At 39.2% G+C, this 22,048-nt stretch overlaps 1 protein-coding gene across 6 annotated transcripts in view; it reads right to left on the bottom strand.

The window, feature by feature from the left end:
- CRPPA (CDP-L-ribitol pyrophosphorylase A) overlaps nt 1–22,048 on the bottom strand; it is a 366,238-nt gene that overhangs the window by 292,917 nt on the left and 51,273 nt on the right. For all 6 annotated transcript variants that reach the window (XM_075587219.1, XM_075587216.1, XM_075587218.1 and 3 more), the window contains exon 3: nt 13,623–13,772. In XM_075587219.1, coding sequence (XP_075443334.1) covers nt 13,623–13,772 — 150 coding nt within the window. The remainder of the gene's footprint in view (nt 1–13,622; nt 13,773–22,048) is intronic.

Here is a 22,048-nt window from a genome sequence, read left to right as displayed (position 1 = left end):
TATTTTTATGTTTTTAAGTTAGTGTGTCTTGTTGTTAAATCAATAAAATCTTGTTCATTTTTTCTGAATTGGCGGAGCATCTGTTTCTTTTTAACAATCTTTATCTTATAGATTAGTTTAGGTGTAATTTAGAGTGCTACTAAGGGGATTGTCTTTGTTCTTTTCATCTGTGTGTCTTATATAATTTTCACTATCCCCTAGCACCATCAGGTCCTATTTAATTTATATACTGACTTTATTTGGGGTATATATTTTATTTTACCCTTATAGTTAGTTTTATTAAAGGGCTTGAGTTAACCTTATATATTATGTGTTGAGCAACTTCTCCTTTTGTGTGTTCTATATATATATATATATATATATATATATATATATATATATATATATATATATATATAGCTCAACCCCGTTATAGCGCGATCCACTATAACGCGGTTTGGGCATGGACCCCGAATTTAAAAAAAAATTACATTTTTTTTGCACACAGCACACTGCATACACTGCATACACTGCACACACACAGCACACTGCATACACTCACTGCACACACACAACACACTGCATACACACTGCACACACTCACAGCACACAGCATATACTCACTGCACACTGCACACACTCACAGCACACTGCACATTGCATACACTCACAGGACACTGCACAAACTCACACACTCACACACTCAATGCACACACACACTCACTGCACACACTCACAGGACACTGCACACACACACTGCACACACTCACAGGACACTGCACACACACACACTCACAGCACACTGCACACACTCACTGCATACACTCACAGGACACTGCACACACTCAGTGCACACTGCACACACTCAGTGCACACTGCACACACTCACAGCACACTGCACAGCACACACACTCCTCCCCCCCCCCCATATCTGGTGTCAGCTGCTATCTCCTAAATCACTCTTGCACACAGAAGGATAGAATGTCTGTGGTGTAGAGCAGGAGAAGCTATCAGGAACAAGAGAACACACACACACACACAGAGACACACACAGACAGACACACACACACACACACACACACACAGACAGACACACACACACACACACAGAGACAGAGACACACACACCTCTCTACCTAGACAGGGGAGGCTCCCCTGGCGTCCCTGAAAAGTTTGCCAGTGAGAGCAGGAGAAGCTGCTGTGCGGGTGATCAGTGGCCAGGGACATGGGAGTCAAATTGGCATGGAGAGGAGGCTGCAGCCCTGAGCCTCGCACTCTCCTAGCACTGCCTGCAGCTCTCTGACTGCTGGAGACACGGGAGGAGGGAGGAGGTGTAGCACAGTGCAGCACAGTGTGATCCCAGCTCTCCCCCCTCTGTAGACAAGGAACCCCGGGCACGGCGGCCATTTGTAAAAAATGTTACATTTATTTATTTTATTTAATTAGCGCGACCCTGTTTGTAGCGCGGTCGGATCAGGTAGCCCCCGAGGACCGCGCTATAACGGGGTTGAGCTATATATATATATATATATATATGTATATATGTATGTGACAGAAAATATAGACAGCGCCCTTCACACACTACACCTAAATTGCTGCAGCCCTGATAGATGTGGCAAGAAATATATATATATATATATATATATATATATATATATATATATATATACATATATATATATATATACATATATACATATATATATATACATATATATATATACATATATATATACACATATACATATATATATACACATATACATATATATATACACATATACATATATATATACACATATATATATATATACACACATATATATATATATACACATATATATATATATATATATATATATATATATATATATATATATATATATATATATATATATATATATATACACACATATATACAGTCATGTGAAAAAGAAAGTACAACTTCTTTGAATTCCATGGTTTTACATATCAGGACATAATAACAATCATCTGTTCCTTAGCAGGTCTAAAAATTAGGCAAATACAACCTCAGATGAACAACAACACATGACATATTATTACAACGTGTCATGATTTATTTAACACAAATAAAGCCAACATGGAGAAGCTATGTGTGAAAAACTAAGTACACCCTTACTGCTTCCATAGGAATTAAGATGCTAAGTAGCAGACAGGTGCTGCTAATCAAATGCCCTTGATTAATTGATCATCAGCAAGTGTGACCACCACTATGAAAGCCGAAGTTTTAGCAGTTTGCTGGTCTGGAGCATTCAGGTGTCTGTTAACACAATGCCAAGGAGGAAAGACATCAGCAATGATCTCAGTGAAGCAATTGTTGCTGCCCATCAATCTGGGAAGGGTTATAAGGCCATTTCCAAACAATTTAAAGTCCATCATTCTACAGTGAGAAAGATTATTCAAAAGTGGAAACCATTCAAGACAATTGCCAATCTTTCCAGGAGTGGACGTCACAGCAAATTCAACCCAAGGTCAGACCGTGCAATGCTCAGAGAAATTGCAAAAAACCCAAGAGTTACATCTCAGACTCTACAGGCCTCAGTTAGCATGTTAAATGTTAACGTTCATGACAGTACAATTAGAAAAAGACTGAACAAGTATAGTTTGTTTGGAAGGGTTGCCAGGAGAAAGCCTCTTCTCTCTAAAAAGAACATGTCAGCATGGCTTAGGTCTGCAAAGTTGCATCTGAACAAACCACAAGACTTCTGGAACAATGTCCTTTGGACAGACGAGACCAAAGTGGAGATGTTTGGCCATAATGCACAGCACCACGTTTGGTGAAAACCAAACACAGCATATCAGCACAAACACCTTATACCAACTGTCAAGCACAGTGGTGGAGGGGTGATGATTTAGGCTTGTTTTGCAGCCACAGGACCTGGGAACCTTGCAGTCATTGAGTCGACCATGAACTCCTCTGTATACCAAAGTATTCTAGAGTAAAATGTGAGGCCATCTGTCCGACAGCTAAAGCTTGACTGAAATTAGGTCATGCAACAGGACAATGATCCCAAGCACACCAACAAATCTACAACAGAATGGCTGAAAAAAAAAGAATCAAGGTGTTGCATTGGCACAGTCAAAGTCCAGACCTCAACCCGATTGAAATGCTGTGGCTGGACCTTAATAGAGCTGTGCATAAACAAATGCCCACAAACCTCAATGAACTCAAGCAACGTTGTAAAGAAGAGTGGGCCAAAATTCCTCCACAACGATGTGAGAGACTGATAAAGTCATACAGAAAATGATTACTTCAAGTTATTGCTGCTAAAGGTGGTTCTACAAGCTATTGAATCATAAGGTGTACTTAGTTTTTCACACATGGCTTCTCCATTTTGGCTTTATTTTTGTTAAATAAATCATGACACGGTGTAATATGTCATCTGTTGTTGTTCATCTGAGGTTGTATTTACCTAATTTTAAGACCTGCTAAGGAACAGATGATTGTTATTATGTCCTGATATGTAAAACCATGGAATTCAAAGAGGGTGTACATGACTGTATATACACACACACACATCTTTCTACTGGGCACAAATATTTGCATTGCAAGTTCTCACAATAATCTGAAGGTGGCAATTTCCTTTGTTGTTGGTTGTTTCCATGGTAGATTCTTCCACTTCATTGTCTGTGCGACTTGATGATGGGGCATATACTTGGATGATTTGAAGCTTTTATCCCTTTGTGAACGGAATGATGATTCTGGCTGCTCTTTGAAATGAGCTTTTATACTCAACTATGTCATTTTTCCATTTCTTGTTAATGACGAAATCTACTTGACTCATTTTTTCATTTTCTGTATCTCTGAAATAGTGTCCACGTTTCAGCTCAATGGAGGCCTTCATCTATTCTTCCTATTTCACAAAGGCCAACAATATCACTTTACATTTTCCAAGCTTTTCGTACAGGTCTTGAAGTGCTGATTCACTAGAGAGAGTTCTGCAGTTGTGGTAGCCAGGTGGTCAGTGTCCAATTTGGCAGCCGCCCCCTATTTACATATGTGTAAATAGCTAGGGATTTCATTCATATTTATCCATTTAGTATTTTATTTATATTGGTTTTGGTTTAAGCGCTACCTTATCTTTTTTCATTTTCTTTTTCAGTTGTGGTAGCCAGACTAAGATTTGAAAGACAGCTGGTGTTAAACCTCTGGGGATTCTTAGCACCATCGGCCTTCTTCCTGAACACTTTCATGTCTATGCAAAATCCAGCCTTTGGTGAATGAGGGCCATTGCTTTTTGGCATCTTTTACATTTGGGAGTTGAGGGCTTACTTTCTATGCTAGCCTCAACTGCATGTCAGCAAGTACCTTTCCACTTTAGCCGGATATAACTGAAAATGTAATAACATTTTACTGTGATATGATAATAAAAAAAAAGATTACTGCAGAAAACAAAAGTTTTAAAAAGATGAAGCAGAGAGTTATTATTGGGAAAAAGCAAATAATCACACTCAAATAAAACAATGGATCAACAAAAAGTCTGTGCACTTATCATAAAGAGAGGTGAGGATTTGTAGAAGAAATTGTACAAGACGATAGATAACACAAGGCATAATCAAGCAGAGGAATATTGGGAAGAAACCACAAATTGTGTCCCATGCATCCTACCAGAAGAAGTGGCAAAGGCAATAAAATCCACAGAGAATGGAAAGAACCCCGGGGAAGATGGAACTACAACAAATAACATCTTGAAATAAGCTGGTGAAGAAATAGAGAAAATTGTGGCAAAACTCTTTACATGTTACTTAAAGAATAGGAAAATTCCAGAACAATGGAGAAATATCATAGTTATCTTCATTCAAAAATAAAGGAGACAAAGAAGATTTCAAGAACTATAGACAAAATCATTCTACTTTCAATCACATACAAAAAATGTTACAAAGATACTCAATAAATCGTCCGCAACAGACCCTGGACTTTGCCCAGCCTAGTGAGCAAGCACTATTTCAGAGTGGATATAACATAATGGACTACATCCAAGTTATACAAGAAGAGATTTCATGAAGTAATGAATTAGATCAACCATTTGTATGATTCATAAATTACAAAAAAGCATTTGATTCCATCTACACCATGTTAATGTATTAAAAAGTAAAAAAGTTGAAGAAATGCACATTGCTATTACAGTATAAGGAACATTTAAAGCTGCAGTTCAAGCTGTCGTTTAAAAAATAAATTCATTCAATATGGGCATTAATACAATCTACACACTGACAAGTGATTTTCTAAGTTGCTGATCGATCCGTTCTCCTGATCGCTGAAATTTGGCTGGGGGTTCACTAAATAATCTTGGGTAATCTTCTGATGCACCGACAGCCAAAGTTCTGTGAGGAAGATCATGTGACCAGGCAGGCACTAGATTCAATTGGTTCACTGCTAGAGCAGGCAAGGCTCAAAAAGGTGATGCTGTTTCAGAAGGGGAAGGGGGTTTGACTTTATATATGGTTGCTATAGGAACAAATTGCCTGTTACATTAGAATACATTAAAAAGGCCTTTAAAATTGTTTGTTTTTTAAAATGCTACAAGAATTTTCTCATAGTACAGAACTGATTTATTTAAAAAAAATACACATGTAGGATATTGCTTGAACGGCTGCTTAAAGAGAATGCTGAATTAACTATTAGACTATATGAAGATACAAGCACAATAAGGATTTCCAGCGGTGTGTGGCAGGGGGACACAATGTCATCAAAGCGTTTCACAGCAATACTTGAAGAATTGTTCAGGACACTAAATAGGGAAGAGCAGGGAAGAGCAGGCAAGATGGCCGCTTAAGTGAAGAGCTCCTTTAATCCAGGGCGAAATAGAAGCAGAAAAAACACATTGTGCAACTTGGATCTGCGGCGAAACCACCGACAGCAGCAGCAGACAACCCGAGATGAGATGAAACCACGACCAGAGAAGAGGCAGGCAGCACAAGTCTCGCAATTCTTCTTAAGAAGTACTCAGCGGAAGCACACAGGACTACATGATGGAAGCGGCACGAGATCACCCTCTGAGTCAAAGGCGGAACTAGGAACAGCAGGAGGAATTGATAACAGTGCCAGACGACTACCAAAAGTGATCTAGATAACCTATTAAAATGTACGGTACAGAAAATGCAAATAGAAATGACCAAGGTAGTGTCTGAACCAAAACGAGATTTGCATTGACTGGGAGACAGAACGGACTGTCTGGAAGGAGTAGCAGACGAACTGCTCTCAGCCCAAAATGTCACCGACCATGAACTGGTAGCTTTAAAAGCACAATAAACACCTTGACAGAAGCATTGGAAGATACAGAAAATTGTGCCAGACGAAACAATCTGAGATTAAGGAATATTCCAAAGACTACTGCCAGAGGCACTAGAGGAATTTGCGAAAGGACTGTCCCAAACCATGCTCTCGGATATTACAGAAGAGAAACTGCTAATAGACAGGGTGCACAGAGCTTTAGGAGCTAAACAATCTGAACCTAATAAGATGAGATATGTCATACTGCAGGTTCATTATTATACAGTGAAAGCCATCATGCAAGACTCCAGGTCAAAACCATGGATAGAATTCAAAGGTCATCAGATCCAAATATTCAGTGATCTCGCCCCCTCCACTCTGCTCAAAAGAAAGGAACTGCAAGCAGTCACAAAGAATCTGAGAGACCACCAAATTAAATATAAGTGGGGCTTCCCATTCAAGCTTGTAATTTGGCATAACGGATCAACATTAGCGGGGAAGACTCCAGAGGAAAAAGAAAGAGCACTAATTAAACTGGGACTAATACAAAGAACTAAATCATATGCACCAACTGGGTCACCTAACAGACCTGCACATCCGTCCATCTGTACGCAGACGAAGTCGCAGAGAGGAAACAAAAACAAAGATCAAGAAGATCAAGCTGGAATTCAAAAATCATTTGGTGAATGACCACTAACATAACCAAAGGTTTTGTCAAAAAGAAGAATTTATACAAAGACTGTGGGAAAAGACTATACAATTGGTCCAACAGAGGATCTTAAACACCACTCCCACACGGGAGTCGAGGGAGGCTCTTTGGCCTTCGTGTGGAGCGACATCGGAAATTTCTTTTAGACTCCTCCCCCTGAAGAAGCGTGGTGTACACGCGAAACGTACGTCGGGATACATAGGACGTCACGCACGTGACGTCATCCGAAGTGGCGACATCCTCCGACTCCGGCAGCAGTCAGGCTTGTATCAGCGGCAGCAGTTTTCTTCACTTACGACCCGCCGTGGTCTCTCCCTGCCACACATACACTACAGTATTGTGATAATAATCAATGTGCAAGCGGTCTACGTTTTGACTACTATAAATGCAAAACATACAGGACACCTGCAAGCTCATATTGAACCCCCAAAATAACCACAACATATATATATATATAAGCATATAGGTGTCACAGAGGAGTGCTACTGAGCATGGCGATATATATTTAAAACCAGAGACAGAACATGAAACACAGACAGAGCTCAGTGCACATCCAGTGAAACCTATACACGGTACAGTGCCTAAATATATATGTATAGATATCTATTAAATAAAATGGTCTTTTAGTTTAACTACCAGGTTATTAAGAATTTATATTAGTGTTAGGGACCCTTGAGATGTGGTCTGCCGTGTAGTGGCTCAGGGGCTCACAACACTTTGGCCAAAATGTTAAACTAAAAGACCAGTCTCTGGTTTACTATATATGCAAATAAGTGTTCCAACATAGACTTTAATGCGGATAATATGCTGTTTGCATAGATTGAGAGGCACTTCACTGCTGTGGCAGGCTGTGGCAGGCTGTTATGTACACTGACATGAACTATTGTGTATGGGGATTTTTAACGTTGCATATATGTTTTTAATCTTTATTTGAAATTAAAAAAACGTTATTATTTTGGTCATTCCGGTTCTTCTGGGTCAATAGACCGACTCACAGTAATTTACAGTTGGGCCATTGTTGTCCGTCCATTATTATCCAGCATGGAGTGCTAAAAAATAGGGGGAACTTTTCTGATCCTTCTTGGATCAACTCTGAAAAAATAATCATATTACTCCCCCAAGCACCTGCTTGTATGTTTACTTATTCTGTTCTGATTTATATGGTGTAAGCGGTCTCATACATCTAAATGTTATTAGGACTACTACCGCTAATGTCTCTTATCTCCTCCCTCCCCCCCCATATATTGTCTATTATTAAATATTATTTCTACTATTATTATTATTTATGTAGTGTACAGTCAATTTAATTATGTTGAGGGTTTTTTTTTGTCCTACACCCATACCTTCTTTTCTGTTCTGTACCCACCCTGATTATAACTGAGAAACAAATAAAAATAGTTTGAAAAAAAAACAAACAAAAAAACAACAGTGATTTCTTGAGTCACCAACTATTTGCAGACAACATGGTTATTTTTGCCACACGTCCAAAAGACCTATAGCAACACGTTGGAGAACTCAACAAAGGTGGGCCTCCATATGAATCTCAGCAAAACCAAGTAATGTTCAACAAATATGTCAACTCTAAAAAGATTGAAATAGAACGAATTTGAAAACGGTCTACATTTTCCATTAAGTATCAATGGATGGAAACAATTAAAATCAATAGGACTATGAAGATGAGATAGAGAGCATTTGGAAGAAACAAGCCAATCTTTCAAGAAGACATTCCACTTTGCGTCAAGAGGGAAGTGTTTAACCAGTGTATTCTGCCTGTGCTTATGTATGGATGTAAAACCTGCCCCTAAATTCAGAAGCTTGAAAAACTGAAAGTATAGAGCGAGGTTTACTAGGTATCACCCAAAGAGACAGGAAAAAGAATAGGTTCAGAAGCAACAAAAATTGTGACACAATCACATGGGTAAAGAAATTAAAATGGCAGTGGGCCAGTCTCGTCCCCCACTCGAGGATGGGAACTGGGAGTACTCGGGAGATAGGCTGCACTATTCTAACCTTTAAGTGCCCACTTGTTCCAGAGATACTTACCAGTAAAGTTAGCTTAGTTTTAAATCTCCCTCTAAGGAAAACAAAATGGCCACCAAATGTCTGTGGTCCCTCATGATATTACAGCTTTCTATTGGACAACCACTTAACAACCCTTAAATAAAACAAGGAAGTAATGCCAGTAACTCCCTTTGTAAGAATCTAAGGAAATGGGGTTGAGGGACTTACCAGAGTTAATAATAGTGTGGTTCAGCTCTGGAGGACTCTCCAGATCCTAACCTAAATAAAAATAAAAATATCAAATTGGGGGAAAATGGCAGGATTGTTGCTTTAAGTAAAGTGAAGGAAAATGGGCCGACTAAATGGGCCAAGTGGTTCTCATCAGCATTCAATTTCTAGGTTATAAATTCTGATTATACACCGTGTTCAGGAACAAATGGACTCCTTTTGTTTTTCATCATATCATATATTTCTCACTCGATCTCCATAAAAAAATTGCACAATTGCAGGTCTGTTATGTAAATTAACACTATATAAGAAGCACAATGTAGACAATTAAATTATGTTGACATCCAATTTAGTTAACAAGTACCAGATACACTGCGGTTGGTTCATAGTCCATAAACAATAGCTCGTAAATGGTTTAAACTATTGTAATCCAATCTGAAACACTTAGATTACTATAAAGTTTGAGTTAAAAATATGTATGTTTGTGTGTTCAAAATGTCCTCCTTCTACTGAACCGCACGCCCGAAGATGAGAACGCCACTGTCTGATTGCATAATCTATAACGTGTTGATCAAGCTCCTCCCACTCCTTAACGATACAATGTTTTCCCAAAAAAAAAATTCAGTCCTCCTAGCAACCATCTTTTACCACACACATTTCACATTTCATGTAAGTTTTGGACCGTAATTCTTGCTCTGCCTCAAACACACTATAACATGCTTATCTTCTTCACTAAATACCGTTGTGTAGCTATGCACTTGATGAGGTCATCAGGCCATCCCCATTGCCAAAGAATATTTACTAAATTACCAATAATTCTTAAATGTAACAATCTACTGTGACAGATCTATAATTGCTTACATTTTCTTGACGTTTCTGCAAGATATGAGGGAAAGCAGTGTACATGCATAAATGACATGAACATACATACTTCTTTTGGAAAAATCTCACAATTAAGAGAAAATGAAATCACCTCTGGTTTACAGGTTTCCGGTCCATACATCAGTATGCGCTACCTCTGTCTTTGCTCCCCCATGCCCACGCTCCCCTCCCTTACCTGCTCTCGGGCTCCACGCGTCATATGACATCACGTGACGCGTCGCCATTTGACGCCGCATTGTCATGGTGACGCGTCACTGAAGAGCTGGCAGAGAGCAGGGAAGGGAAGTTGCAGAGACTTCACGCCTCCCCTGGCATTTAATTTACATGCCTGGGGGAGGAACGCGGGGGCTCTGCAAACGCCGCGTCACTCCTAGAAAATCCCATGCCCCCCAGTTTGTGCACCCCTGCATTAGGCTATAAATGTCCGTCATTTTCAAAAACAATGTGCCTAATTTACCACTGTTTTGTAAATGTGGTACGTCTAAAATAGAAATCAAACTATTGTTACTGATATCACACCAAGTGTGACCTCTACTGATCTGCCTTCCAAAACAAACTCTGACATAACTTTCATTTATGAAATGCATGCTTTTTCTGAATACTTTGGGAGGTTTTCTTCAAATTTAAGCTTCAAGCAATATTTAAAAAATATGCTTAAATTGCACCTTTATTACAAAGAACATGCGCTCCCTAGGGTGCACCAAATAAATGATACACTACAATTACAATCATTTTCTATAAAACAATGTGACTCATTCTTTGAAAAGTTCTCAATTATCTCCAATTCCATTGAAGCTGCCAGCAGACATCAGGTTTGGAGCATTATTAAAGTAACATCAAAAAAAATTAATTGGTACCGTACTTGGTGGAAAATATGAATATGTTATGAAATTTTAGCTCGATGGATATTAAACTTGAATATTAATTATTACAATTGTGTCTTTCTTTCTAAGTAAGATGTTTTGCTTTTACAACAGAATTTAAAAAATATGTTTCAATGTGATATTCTCGATTTTCAACTGATCCGGTGATGTTTTCATTTTCTCGGTCTAAAACTATTTTTAATTTCTTGCCGTATTTTTTTAATATACAGTAACTGTGACAGTTACTCAACTACTGTAACTGGAGATACGCGGGGTTCTATAATTGCACCAGATGTATCTATATTAAAAATATATATTTTTATAAATTTTTAAAAAATCGTGTCCTGTGAGGGAGTGAAACGTGCGGCAGGATCCAGCAGTACACCGCAATACTCTGATTATATGGTGGTAAAAGGGGGTGCATACAATGATCATTGAAGAAATACTCTTCCTTTTCACAACCGCAGGGAGTCGGCAAACAAGAAAAGTGGAGTAGATCTTGTCAAATACCATTTTGCATGGACATACTTTTTAGTCGCTCGACTGCCAGGGGGAGACATTGTTATTTGGACAGACAATTATTGCAGGCATCAGAAAGGAAGCCTACACATTTCCAAAAACAGAAGTGACAATTTTTGGAAAAGGGGAAGCAGAACAGTCATACAACACAGAGGATTCATTTGTGGGACACTTACTAGTGACATACATTGCCAACTGATCTTTGAGTGTCAGATGGACAAGCGATACTATTTGCTCACTTTCCATTGTGTTAAACATATATGTCATAATATCTACATTAGGGTGTCTACGTTATCAAGTTAAAAGTGGCACAACGCTGGGACATTTAAAAAAAATGGCTCTAGGTGTATCAAAGAAAAAAATCCTATTCCTTTCAATTGGATATTTTACTTTGATGCATGTCGTAGGGTGCAGATTATTTGCCCCAGAACTGCACCACTTTTACTTTAACACACAGATCCCGAGCAGTTCAGCAAAGGTTGCACACCAGACTTATAAGAGGCATTTTCAGTGAAGCATTCTACCGCAGACATTGAAAAGCCGAGCAAGAAGAGAAGCTTTGCAGATACATTTGTACTAAAAACTCTGATATTGGTACAGTAGGTTGATTACTATGTTGTATTACATCCTGCTGAAAGGGCACACAATATTGTTATTTAAATCAGGTGCTAAGAAATAAAAAAATAAAAAACCATTGGCTAAATAGGCATACAGTATAGATAGCTGTACTATATAAACTCCTTTCCCTCATAATTCTGAATCTTTGGAGAGAAAAAAAATTGTAACCTCAGAGTGAGGGAAAACGGAAGTATTTTGTCATAAAATTAAAACAGCAAAATGTTCCAACATGTAATAGTCACGGATCTTTCAAAACATCCACTGTTGAGAACATTTTTAGCAACAACTGTAGTACAGGCCAATACAAGTTGTCGTGTTTTCACATTAAAAATAATTGGGGTCCATTACAAAGCTGTGAAAAATGACTTTTTGCTGTTAACGGGACACTAATATCTTTTATAAACACACATCTTTTAATATCCATGTACTTAGCCTTTTTTAATTTTTTTTCTTTTCTTTACTATTCTGCCTTGTATTCATGAATGAACAGTTTGGGGACAATTGCTAAGGAGACATAGACAAATTATGTGATATGCATACAGTATTTAAGTGGGAAATGTGAAGTATTGTGTGTCCAAAACACCAGATCTCATCTGGCAGAAACTTTTTTGGCCAACACATCGACATTAAGCATCCTAATTTATTTTGAGTTACTTTCCTGTGTTAACCATGATTGTGAATATTAATATGCTTGTTATTTGTCTTCCAATGCATATTAAATGAAGTTTGCACAATAAAAACAAATGTTGCTGTATCCCATATTCTGACATTCACTCTTATTTTCATGAAAATCCGCAATGCTTTTGTTACAGCTTGGATGCCTCCCTCAAAGTCTGTCCGACCCTTCAAAGCAGATGCCCCCACCCCCCTCCTTTTTTCCCTTCCTTATTTTTAACTGTAAAGCATGTGACAATGTATATCTCTACATTCTTACCTAAACTGGAAATTGTTTGGTGCTCCTGTTATAATTCTGTAAAAATCCTGATTGTGTGCCTACCAAAATGGCCGCCTTATAACTGTGTGCTGCAGTCTGGAATGCTGCAGTTGATGTTTAACATTATATTACTAAGTGTAACACATTATTGTTGCAGCTTTCAGAGTAAGATAGTCTTCTGTTTGGAACACAGCAACAGATATGTTTGTGATACTTTGTTGCCAAAAGGCAAAGCTGAAAAAGGTGTGTGTCAGAGCCCGTTTCAAAAGAGGAAGTGGATATGACTTTCTGAGTAATTGCTATTGCAACCAAAGGATGGTCAGTACATTAAAAATGGCATTTGGAGTAAAAAAAGAATAAAGACAGTATTATCTAACACTGCTAAGAACTGATTAACAAAAAACACCTGTGATTTTCACGTTTTGCTGCTTAAAGACTCATGTGGTCCCCTCTGCCACATTTAGGATAGGTGCAGGCATTACTTAACAGGTGTTACATCTTTTTTTTTTTTTTTTTTTTTTTTTTTAAATCAGGGTACCTTCTGTAGCAAATAAGATTAGCCTCATTGGTAGCAGGAATACACTGACAATTGTTTCTCTTTTAGTCTAAACTGAAAACATGTTTACTACTTCACTGAAAAATCCAACTTCTTACCTGGAGGTATGCTTGATAGATGACATCAAACAAAAAAGCTTGTGGCATTTCACTCGCTCTGTGTCTGCCACGTTCCAAGGACTGGTCTAAACATCCGTCTGAGGAGGAAGCAATAACTGTAGATACCAGTGGTCGGACGGCTCCTGCTGCCTGTGGAACAAATTAAATGCTTGGGTTTAGCAGCTTGAAGATTAAAAGCAAGAGAAAAGCCATGTTTATGGATGTGCGGTGCTGTTCTTGACACTGTCCAAAGATGTTTTTTTTTTATTGAAATCTGTAACCTAATTATTTTAAATTCTATTTTTACTTCCAGAGACACACAAGTTTCTGTCCAAAATGACAAGGGATCCAAACTAGGGTAACTGCTGGAAACAGTTGTCCCATTACTAATTTAATTTGAGAGTAGCAAAATAGAAATCCTAATTCCAAAGGATGGTTTCCCTGCACACAACCTGGCAGTGATAGTTTACCAACTCCACCCATCAATATCAAAACCAGTTGCCTAAAAATCATACTTGTTAAAATTACTGACAGGTTGTAAAAGAGAAGTCTTTCACACAGACTGGTCAGGTTTTCGGTGATTTCCTTATTTTTATATAGTCAATAGTTTTTTTAGACAAATTTAATAAGAGTGTTAGGTTTTTATTTTCCTTCCTCTGCATGTAGAGAAGTGTGTCTTAGCTCTCAGGGGGAAATTGAGGCTATATTAAAAACAATGGAAGAGTTACAATATTTTTGGATATTTCTTCTCTCAGCCAAGAAATAAAGAGTTAAAGTCAATGTGGTTCCCGTGTCAATATCCATGTGATCGATCAGCGAAGATTCAGCTCGGGGTTCACTAAATGCATCCTGGGTCCTCATCTGCTGCACTAACAGCCAAAGTTCTGTGAGGAAGATCATGTGACCAGGCAGGCACTAGATTCAATTGGTTCACTGCTAGAGAAGGCAGCGCTCAAAAAGGTGATGCTGTTTCAGAAGGGGAAGGGACTTTGTAAATGGTTGCTATAGGAACAAAAATGCCTGTTACATTAGAATACACTAAAAAAATCTTTAACATTTTTTAATTTTCTCATAGTACAGAACTGATTTATTTAAATTAAAAAAAACACACACATGTAGAATATTGCTTGAACTGCAGCTTTAAGCATAGTAAGTGGCTTTGTGTCTCACCATCTTTTATTGTTTGTTTTAATAGATGCAGCAGTTGATTACTTTTAAGGCAATGTAATTATCTAAGTTGCCGATCAATCAACTTATTAAAAAAAACAAAAAAAACCCCACATATATAGGATTTTGAAGGCAAGTACGAAAATAGCTGTACAACGTTCACAAGTGCCAATATGATGGAAGCAAAAACGTGGAAGCTATAAAAGTAGAAGCATAGCCCCTTCACTGCTACAGGGGGCAGCTAAGCATACACACACACACGTTGTGTGTTATATATATATAACTGCACATTCACTCCTCAGTGTGTTTCTATCCCCAGAGGGGTTAACAATTCTCAAACATAACGAAATAAAGAATAAATCTGAAAGCATCAGTGTAGTTCAGAGAACCATAATGTACTCTTTCCTGAATTAACCTGATTTTTAATTACTCTTTGCAGAACACCAGCATTTGTAATTTTGTGCCAAATTTCCAAATTACTGAAGCTTTGTAGTTAACCTGACTTGGCGAACTACTTCCAAAGTTCTGATTTGTTACAGAGGAAACGATACAGATTCTCTTCAAGAATGTGAAATGGGCTCCAGTCAATAACAAAAAAATTAGAGGCACAGTAATAAAATTAAAATGTCTTGGCAAATATTGCAACTGTATTTTTTGAAGTCTCAAACTTCCAATTACGGAGTTCTGCAATGCAAGACCCAAGTGAAGTTTCTCTGACGTGATGGTACAGGCATACTTATTACCATGGGTAAATGTACTAAACAAACCATATGTTCATTTATTCTTACACTGTTATTCTATCGCCTCATCTGGTCTGAAATATATTTTCTTCAAAACACATGTGGCAATATTTCGTATGCAAGAACATGAAACATAGTGCAGACATTAACTACGGAAAGAAATGGTCACAAGTCATGGAGATGATTTCTCAGTTAATTTTGGTTTGTAAAGAACAAGTATGTCAGTTTCTGCCCGATAAAACTAACACTGACAACAAAACAGCCTATGCATTGAAGATCATTTGCATTTGGGAGTAAGGAATTTAACAAAAGAAAAACATCTAAAAGAAATAAATCACTTCAGAATGGCTTTGCCGCAAGCAAAATTTGGGAATGTTGGGAAGATATGGGTTTACGTAGTGGGAGAGACAGGTACAGTGCAAAGGCTATCCGTAAGCTTTGCAGAGAATCACATGTTAAATCCTCAGAATGGTTTATTTATTTTTTTACCCCATAATGAAATCATTTACAAAGCAGGGTATTGTTATTTCTGAGAAACACGTTTCACTGCTTTAGTTAAGGGGCATTGAAATACCAGTGGTCAGTTATAGAAAAAAATGGCAAGCATGGTATTCTTTCCTCCCAAAGTGGAACACACCACCAATCTTTGTAGAGCATGGGGCAAAGAGAACATTTCACAGATCACTGGTCATTCTCTTACTAAAGTGGTTAAGATCCTCACGTTATAACTCATATCAAATCTACTAATCCACCGTCTACTCTCTTGGGAAATATAAAATCCAGGGACAATATGGTCCACTCACAGTAGTTTACCGAATTTCACCTGCGTATTTGAACCCCTATACACTATGTGATCTGAGGCTTTTCTCATTTCTCAAGTACAAGTGGCCCTTGTATCCATCGTTTCATTTTCCGACTAATGGATTATCCGATGCGCCATAATGCATTTTGCGGAACGGATTAACCAATGCCGGAACAGATTATCTGACGCCGGAACAGATTATCGGACGGTCGCGGCCACGGATTAACATTGGATTCGTCCTTACCCTTCGATGCTTCCTTGAACGTATCCCAAGTGTTTTGTAATTCTTTTATAACATGCGTCCATCACTCCTGCTGGACTGTTCCATACATCTATCTACCTGAACTTTCAATTAATAATTACATTCTCATTGTACATTTTGTAACCACTGTCATGATTCATGGGGACTTGTTTTTGGGCAGCTTAACTTAGATTCTGCAAGTCTTCATTGTACATCCCTGCCCAACCTCTCTTTAATGATACAGGTTTAATTCATTCCTATTTTCTCCTTTGCAACGTGGTCCATTTTTCTGTCAATGCCTGGGCCCAATGCCTCTCAAACATTCTCTTGGCAGATGCAGCATAAAAGAGAGGTGCCGCAGATGACGGAGAAGCTGCCTGACATTTTCAGGAGGAAGACAGAACTACAGCAAATGTGTTCACCATATGCTAGGACTAGGTTTTGCAACTTTCAGTGGAGAAAATTAAATACATTTGTAACATGTTTGTGGTTCTTAAATGTCACAACATTATTGGATAAAAACATGATAAAAATCCCAACTGTTTATAAACAGTTTAAACACTGGAATGTACCATCCTCCCAGGTTAACCATGGGGATTTCAGGTTATCTATTAATCTGGGGTAGGCATGGAAATTCCTTTCCTAACCAAAGATAATTGAAGCTTGCATTCCATTAAAGAACCTTTAATAGTATCTTTCGTTAAAATCTTATTTCCTCTTATTATTTAGCATGAAAATATTTTTTTTTTTTAAATGGCTATGCCAATTTGTTTATTTTCCCTATTCTTATTAAAGGACCGATAATAATAAGTGTATTTTGGGTGTCAAACTAAACTACCTCTACATACCACATTAGAACTGCGTATCACTTCTGCAATGTCCAAGTACACTTTATTTCCTCTCCGTGTAATAAAATAATAAATGTGTGTGATGATTCTTACATTTACAAATACATTCTGCTCCTCAGTAAAATGTGGGAAAGGCATATCAAAACAGTGCAAAACGAAAGTACACATTATACAATCAATAACTTGAATTCACAATATTAAATAATGAGATAATAAGAGCTTCCAATCTTAATTGAAGAAACATAAAATGTAAACTTAAGTTATAAATCGGACTGGGACAAATTCAGTAAATCCCATAGGATGTCTTGGTCCCCCCAAGACCAATCTCCCCTCCTCCCTTCGCCAGCTGCTGTGAGTTATTGTGGTAAAGGATGGACAGGAATGAGTTTACATACATGTAACTACAGTTCATATGGTAAGGCTGTTTATGGAATGGTGGGCCAGCCAGGGCTGCTAACAGATTTCCCCAGGACTAGAGTTATGCCCCCCCACCCCCCTCATGTCGGCGATATTGCAAGCCACTCCCCTCCACCCCCCCCCCCCCCACCCCAATTTCACACCTTACGAGTCCCCTTCCCCCCCCCCCCTTCCCATATCTTTCTCTCATATACACCGTGATCCAAGGGGATCAAAAAAGATTACCCATATCTGCACTCAGTCATAAAATTCCTAATACAAGGATGTAGACAGATAGTCTTCAAATAATGTTCTTTTTAATTGGTGTTAATACACCTGAGCTATATACAGTATCAGAAATCTATCTGATATGACTGAGAACCAAAAACTATGTGGTCACCACAAAATGTCTAAAAACATTAAAAAAAATAAAATTTTATTAACCAAATAGACTCACTAAGTGCCAATTGTTAAAAATCCCTGTGATGGGATACAAAGGTATATTGAAACAATGTCAACATACAGATAGATATTGGGAAATCATCTGTTTTGTAACAATATCCCTTGAGAGTAATTGTCACAAACAGCTTGGTTTTTATCAAGGTAAGTAGATAAATAATCTTATGAATACAAATGATGTAAATATGGATGTCTCAAATAGTGTAAAATATCCTGTAATAGCGGTGATTAGTAGCATATTCAGTATTCACTGAATTAAAGGAGAGGTACCATTTAGTACTGGGAATGTATCCTTATGTCCCTAGTTGTTACCGAAGGGGGTTAATCATAATAGGGTGTAGTGATTCATTCAGCTATATCAGCATACATCTCTAAGGCTAAGGCCCCGCTGCACGCGCCCGCACGGCCGCCTTGCTTGCCGACGGCGTGTGCAATTCACTGCACCACGATCTGCGGTCTGCAGTGATTTTTTTCCGGCGCTGGGGAGGCATGGCCAAAACGGGCGGAGGGGGGCGGCCATGACTTGAGGGGGCGGGACCATCACACAGTCCTTCAGCCCCTCGCACACACAGGCACACAGGCACACACACACAGGCACTTGCACACACAGGCACACGCACACACAGGCACACGCACACACAGGCACACACAGGCAACCGCACAAATACACACGGGGGGGTGAATCGGAGCACGGGGGAATCGGAAGGGGGATTGGAGCAGAGGGGGGAAATCTGAGCAGTGGGGGGTGATCGGAGCAGAGGAGGGAATCGGATTGGCTGCCTTGCGTGTCATGTGATGCGGCACTTGCCGAAACCACAAGCTCCTTGTAGCTCCGGCTGGCTGACACGTCACAGCATGCAGTCAGCCACTCCGGAAAGAGCCAGCGGGGACATCCAGACCGGAGGCAAGCAGCTGGGGGACCGCGGCCGTGCGCACCGCCAGCCGCAGCGGGACCAAAGCCTAACACAGCAGAGCAGATCCATACAATATGGCAGCAGTGCGCAAAGTGGGGAGAGAGATTTTCTGGGGGGGAGGGGAGTGGGGGCACGGCTGTTACAAAGGCCCCGCGCTTCCTCGAAGGCATTTAAAATAAATGCCGGGGATCGCGCAAGGACTCTGTAACTTTTCACTCTGTAACTTTGCACTTACCTGGAAGTCCAGCGACCTCTCCATGGCAACCGGCGTCAAATGACGCTGTGGGGTCATGTGATGTCACGTTGCAATGGCAATGTGATGTCACATGACCCCGCGGCATCATTTGACACTGAGCTATGCAGGGGGGTGGGGGCACGGCCCGGAGGGGAGAGGAAACAGGGGTGTGCAGGTTGGTAAGTTTGCGCACCCCTGTAATATGGTGTAATTCCAAACTCTTTTTACACCCTAGCTTCTCTCTATATTCAGCAAGTGTAGTGACTGATCAATCAGAAGGTACAATGTAAACCATGAATAATCCCCTGTATTTATTAAAACAGGGGTAAAGTGTAAGTCGCAATACAGTATAGTACTTAGTTATATCAATTGTATATTACTTGCGCATCTATTTTGCACTTGCAGAGAAAACCTATTTAAGCTGTAAGGTGATTACATACATATGCTGTATTGCTGTGCATCTCTGTTTAAGTATCCAGAGTCAGTCTTAGCTACATGTCCCTCATAGAGACAAAGTAACATCTGAACAGAGAATGTATCAGTCATGTTCCCTCTAACAGTACAAAACCACTGCTATACAACCAGTTTGCAGGAGTGTGCTCTCAGGTGCATCTGTACCCACCACCTGGTGCCATCATCATGACGCCAGTTATGACACGACGACTGTTTTGTGCGTCTTGCACACTTCTTCCAAGGGGGGAGGAATGATGACCAGTTCAGGTATCTAAGCTTAAATAACCCTGTTTGAAGGGGTAGGGTAGGGGTGTGTCTAGAAGCTTAATTGTTCAGTCTTGCATTAACCCACTACTTAAAGTCAATACGGTACATAAGTGTTATTAATCCTATATACAGTAGTGTGAAAAAGAAAGTCCACCCTCTTTGAATTCTATGGTTTTACATATCAGGACATAATAACAATCATCTGTTCCTTAGCAGGTCTTACAATTAGGTAAATACAACCTCAGATGAACAACAACACATGACATATTACACCGTGTCATGATTTATTTAACAAAAATAAAGCCAAAATGGAGAAGCCATGTGTGAAAAACTAAGTATACCTTATGATTTCATAGCTTGTAGAACCACCTTTAGCAGCAAAAATTTGAAGTAATTGTTTTCTGTATGACTTTATCAGTCTCTCACATCGTTGTGGAGGAATTTTGGACCACTCTTCTTTACAACGTTGCTTCAGTTCATTGAGGTTTGTGGGCATTTGTTTATGCACAGCTCTCTTAAGGTCCAGCCACAGCATTTCAATTGGGTTGAGGTCTGAACTTTGACTGGGCCACTGCAACACCTTGATGCTTTTCTTTTTCAGCCATTCTGTTGTAGATTTGCTGGTGTGCTTGGCATCATTGTCCTGTTGCATGACCAAATTTCGGCCAAGCTTTAGCTGTCGGACAGATGGCCTCACATTTGACTCTAGAATACTTTGGTATACAGAGGAGTTCATGGTCGACTCAATGGCTGCAAGGTTCCCAGGTCCTGTGGCTGCATTACCCCTCCACCATCGTGCTTGACAGTTGGTATGAGGCGTTTGTGCTGATATGCTGTGTTTGGTTTCGCCAAACGTGGCGCTGTGCATTATGGCCAAACATCTCCACTTTGGACTCGTCTGTCCAAAGGACATTGTTCCAGAAGTCTTCTGGTTTGTTCAGATGCAACTTTGCAAACCTAAGACGTGCTGCCATGTTCTTTTTAGAGAGAAGAGGCTTTCTCCTGGCAACTCTTCCAAACAAACCATACTTGTTCAGCCTTTTTCGAATTTTACTCTCATGAACTTTAACATTTAACATGCTAGCTGAGGCCTGTAGAGTCTGAGATGTAACGCTTGGCTTTTTTTAGTAATTTCTCTGAGCATTGCACGGTCTGACCTTGGGGTAAATTTGCTGGGACGTTCACTCCTGGGAAGATTGACAACGGTCTTGAATGTTTTCCACTTTTGAATAATCTTTCTCACTGTAGAATGATGAACTTTAAATTGTTTGGAAATTGCCTTATAACCCTTCCCAGATTGATGGGCAGCATCAATTGCTTCTCTAAGATAATTGCTGATGTCTTTCCTCCTTGGCATTGTGTTAACACACACCTGAATGCTCCAGACAGCAAACAGCTAAAACTTTGGCTTTTATAGAGGTGATCACACTGCTGATGATCGATTAATCAAGGGCATTTGATTAGCAGCACCTGTCTGCTACTTAGCATCTTAATTCCTATGGAAGCAGTACGGGTGTACTTAGTTATTCACACATGCTTCTCGATTTTGGCTTTATTTTTGTTAAATAAATCATGACACGGTGTAATATGTCATGTGTTGTTGTTCATCTGAGGTTGCATTTACCCAATTGTAAGACCTGCTAAGGAATTGTTATTATGTCCTGATATGTAAAACCATGGAATTCAAAGAGGATGTACTTTCTTTTTCACACCACTGTGTGTATGTGTATATATATCATATAGTTCTAGCATGCTCATAATCGGATGGTACAATTAGTGAAACCTAACACAAACATGATGAGAACATGCTGAAATTTAACCATAAAAAGGTCCTACCTGTAACTGTTGAAAACCAGTGCAAAAAAGATATAATAATACCCAGCTTCGATAATATGCCAATGAAT

This window comes from Ascaphus truei, chromosome 2 (assembly GCF_040206685.1).
Source record: "Ascaphus truei isolate aAscTru1 chromosome 2, aAscTru1.hap1, whole genome shotgun sequence".
In the NCBI taxonomy this organism is placed as follows: domain Eukaryota; kingdom Metazoa; phylum Chordata; class Amphibia; order Anura; family Ascaphidae; genus Ascaphus; species Ascaphus truei.
This window is presented reverse-complemented; position numbering and strand designations above follow the sequence as displayed.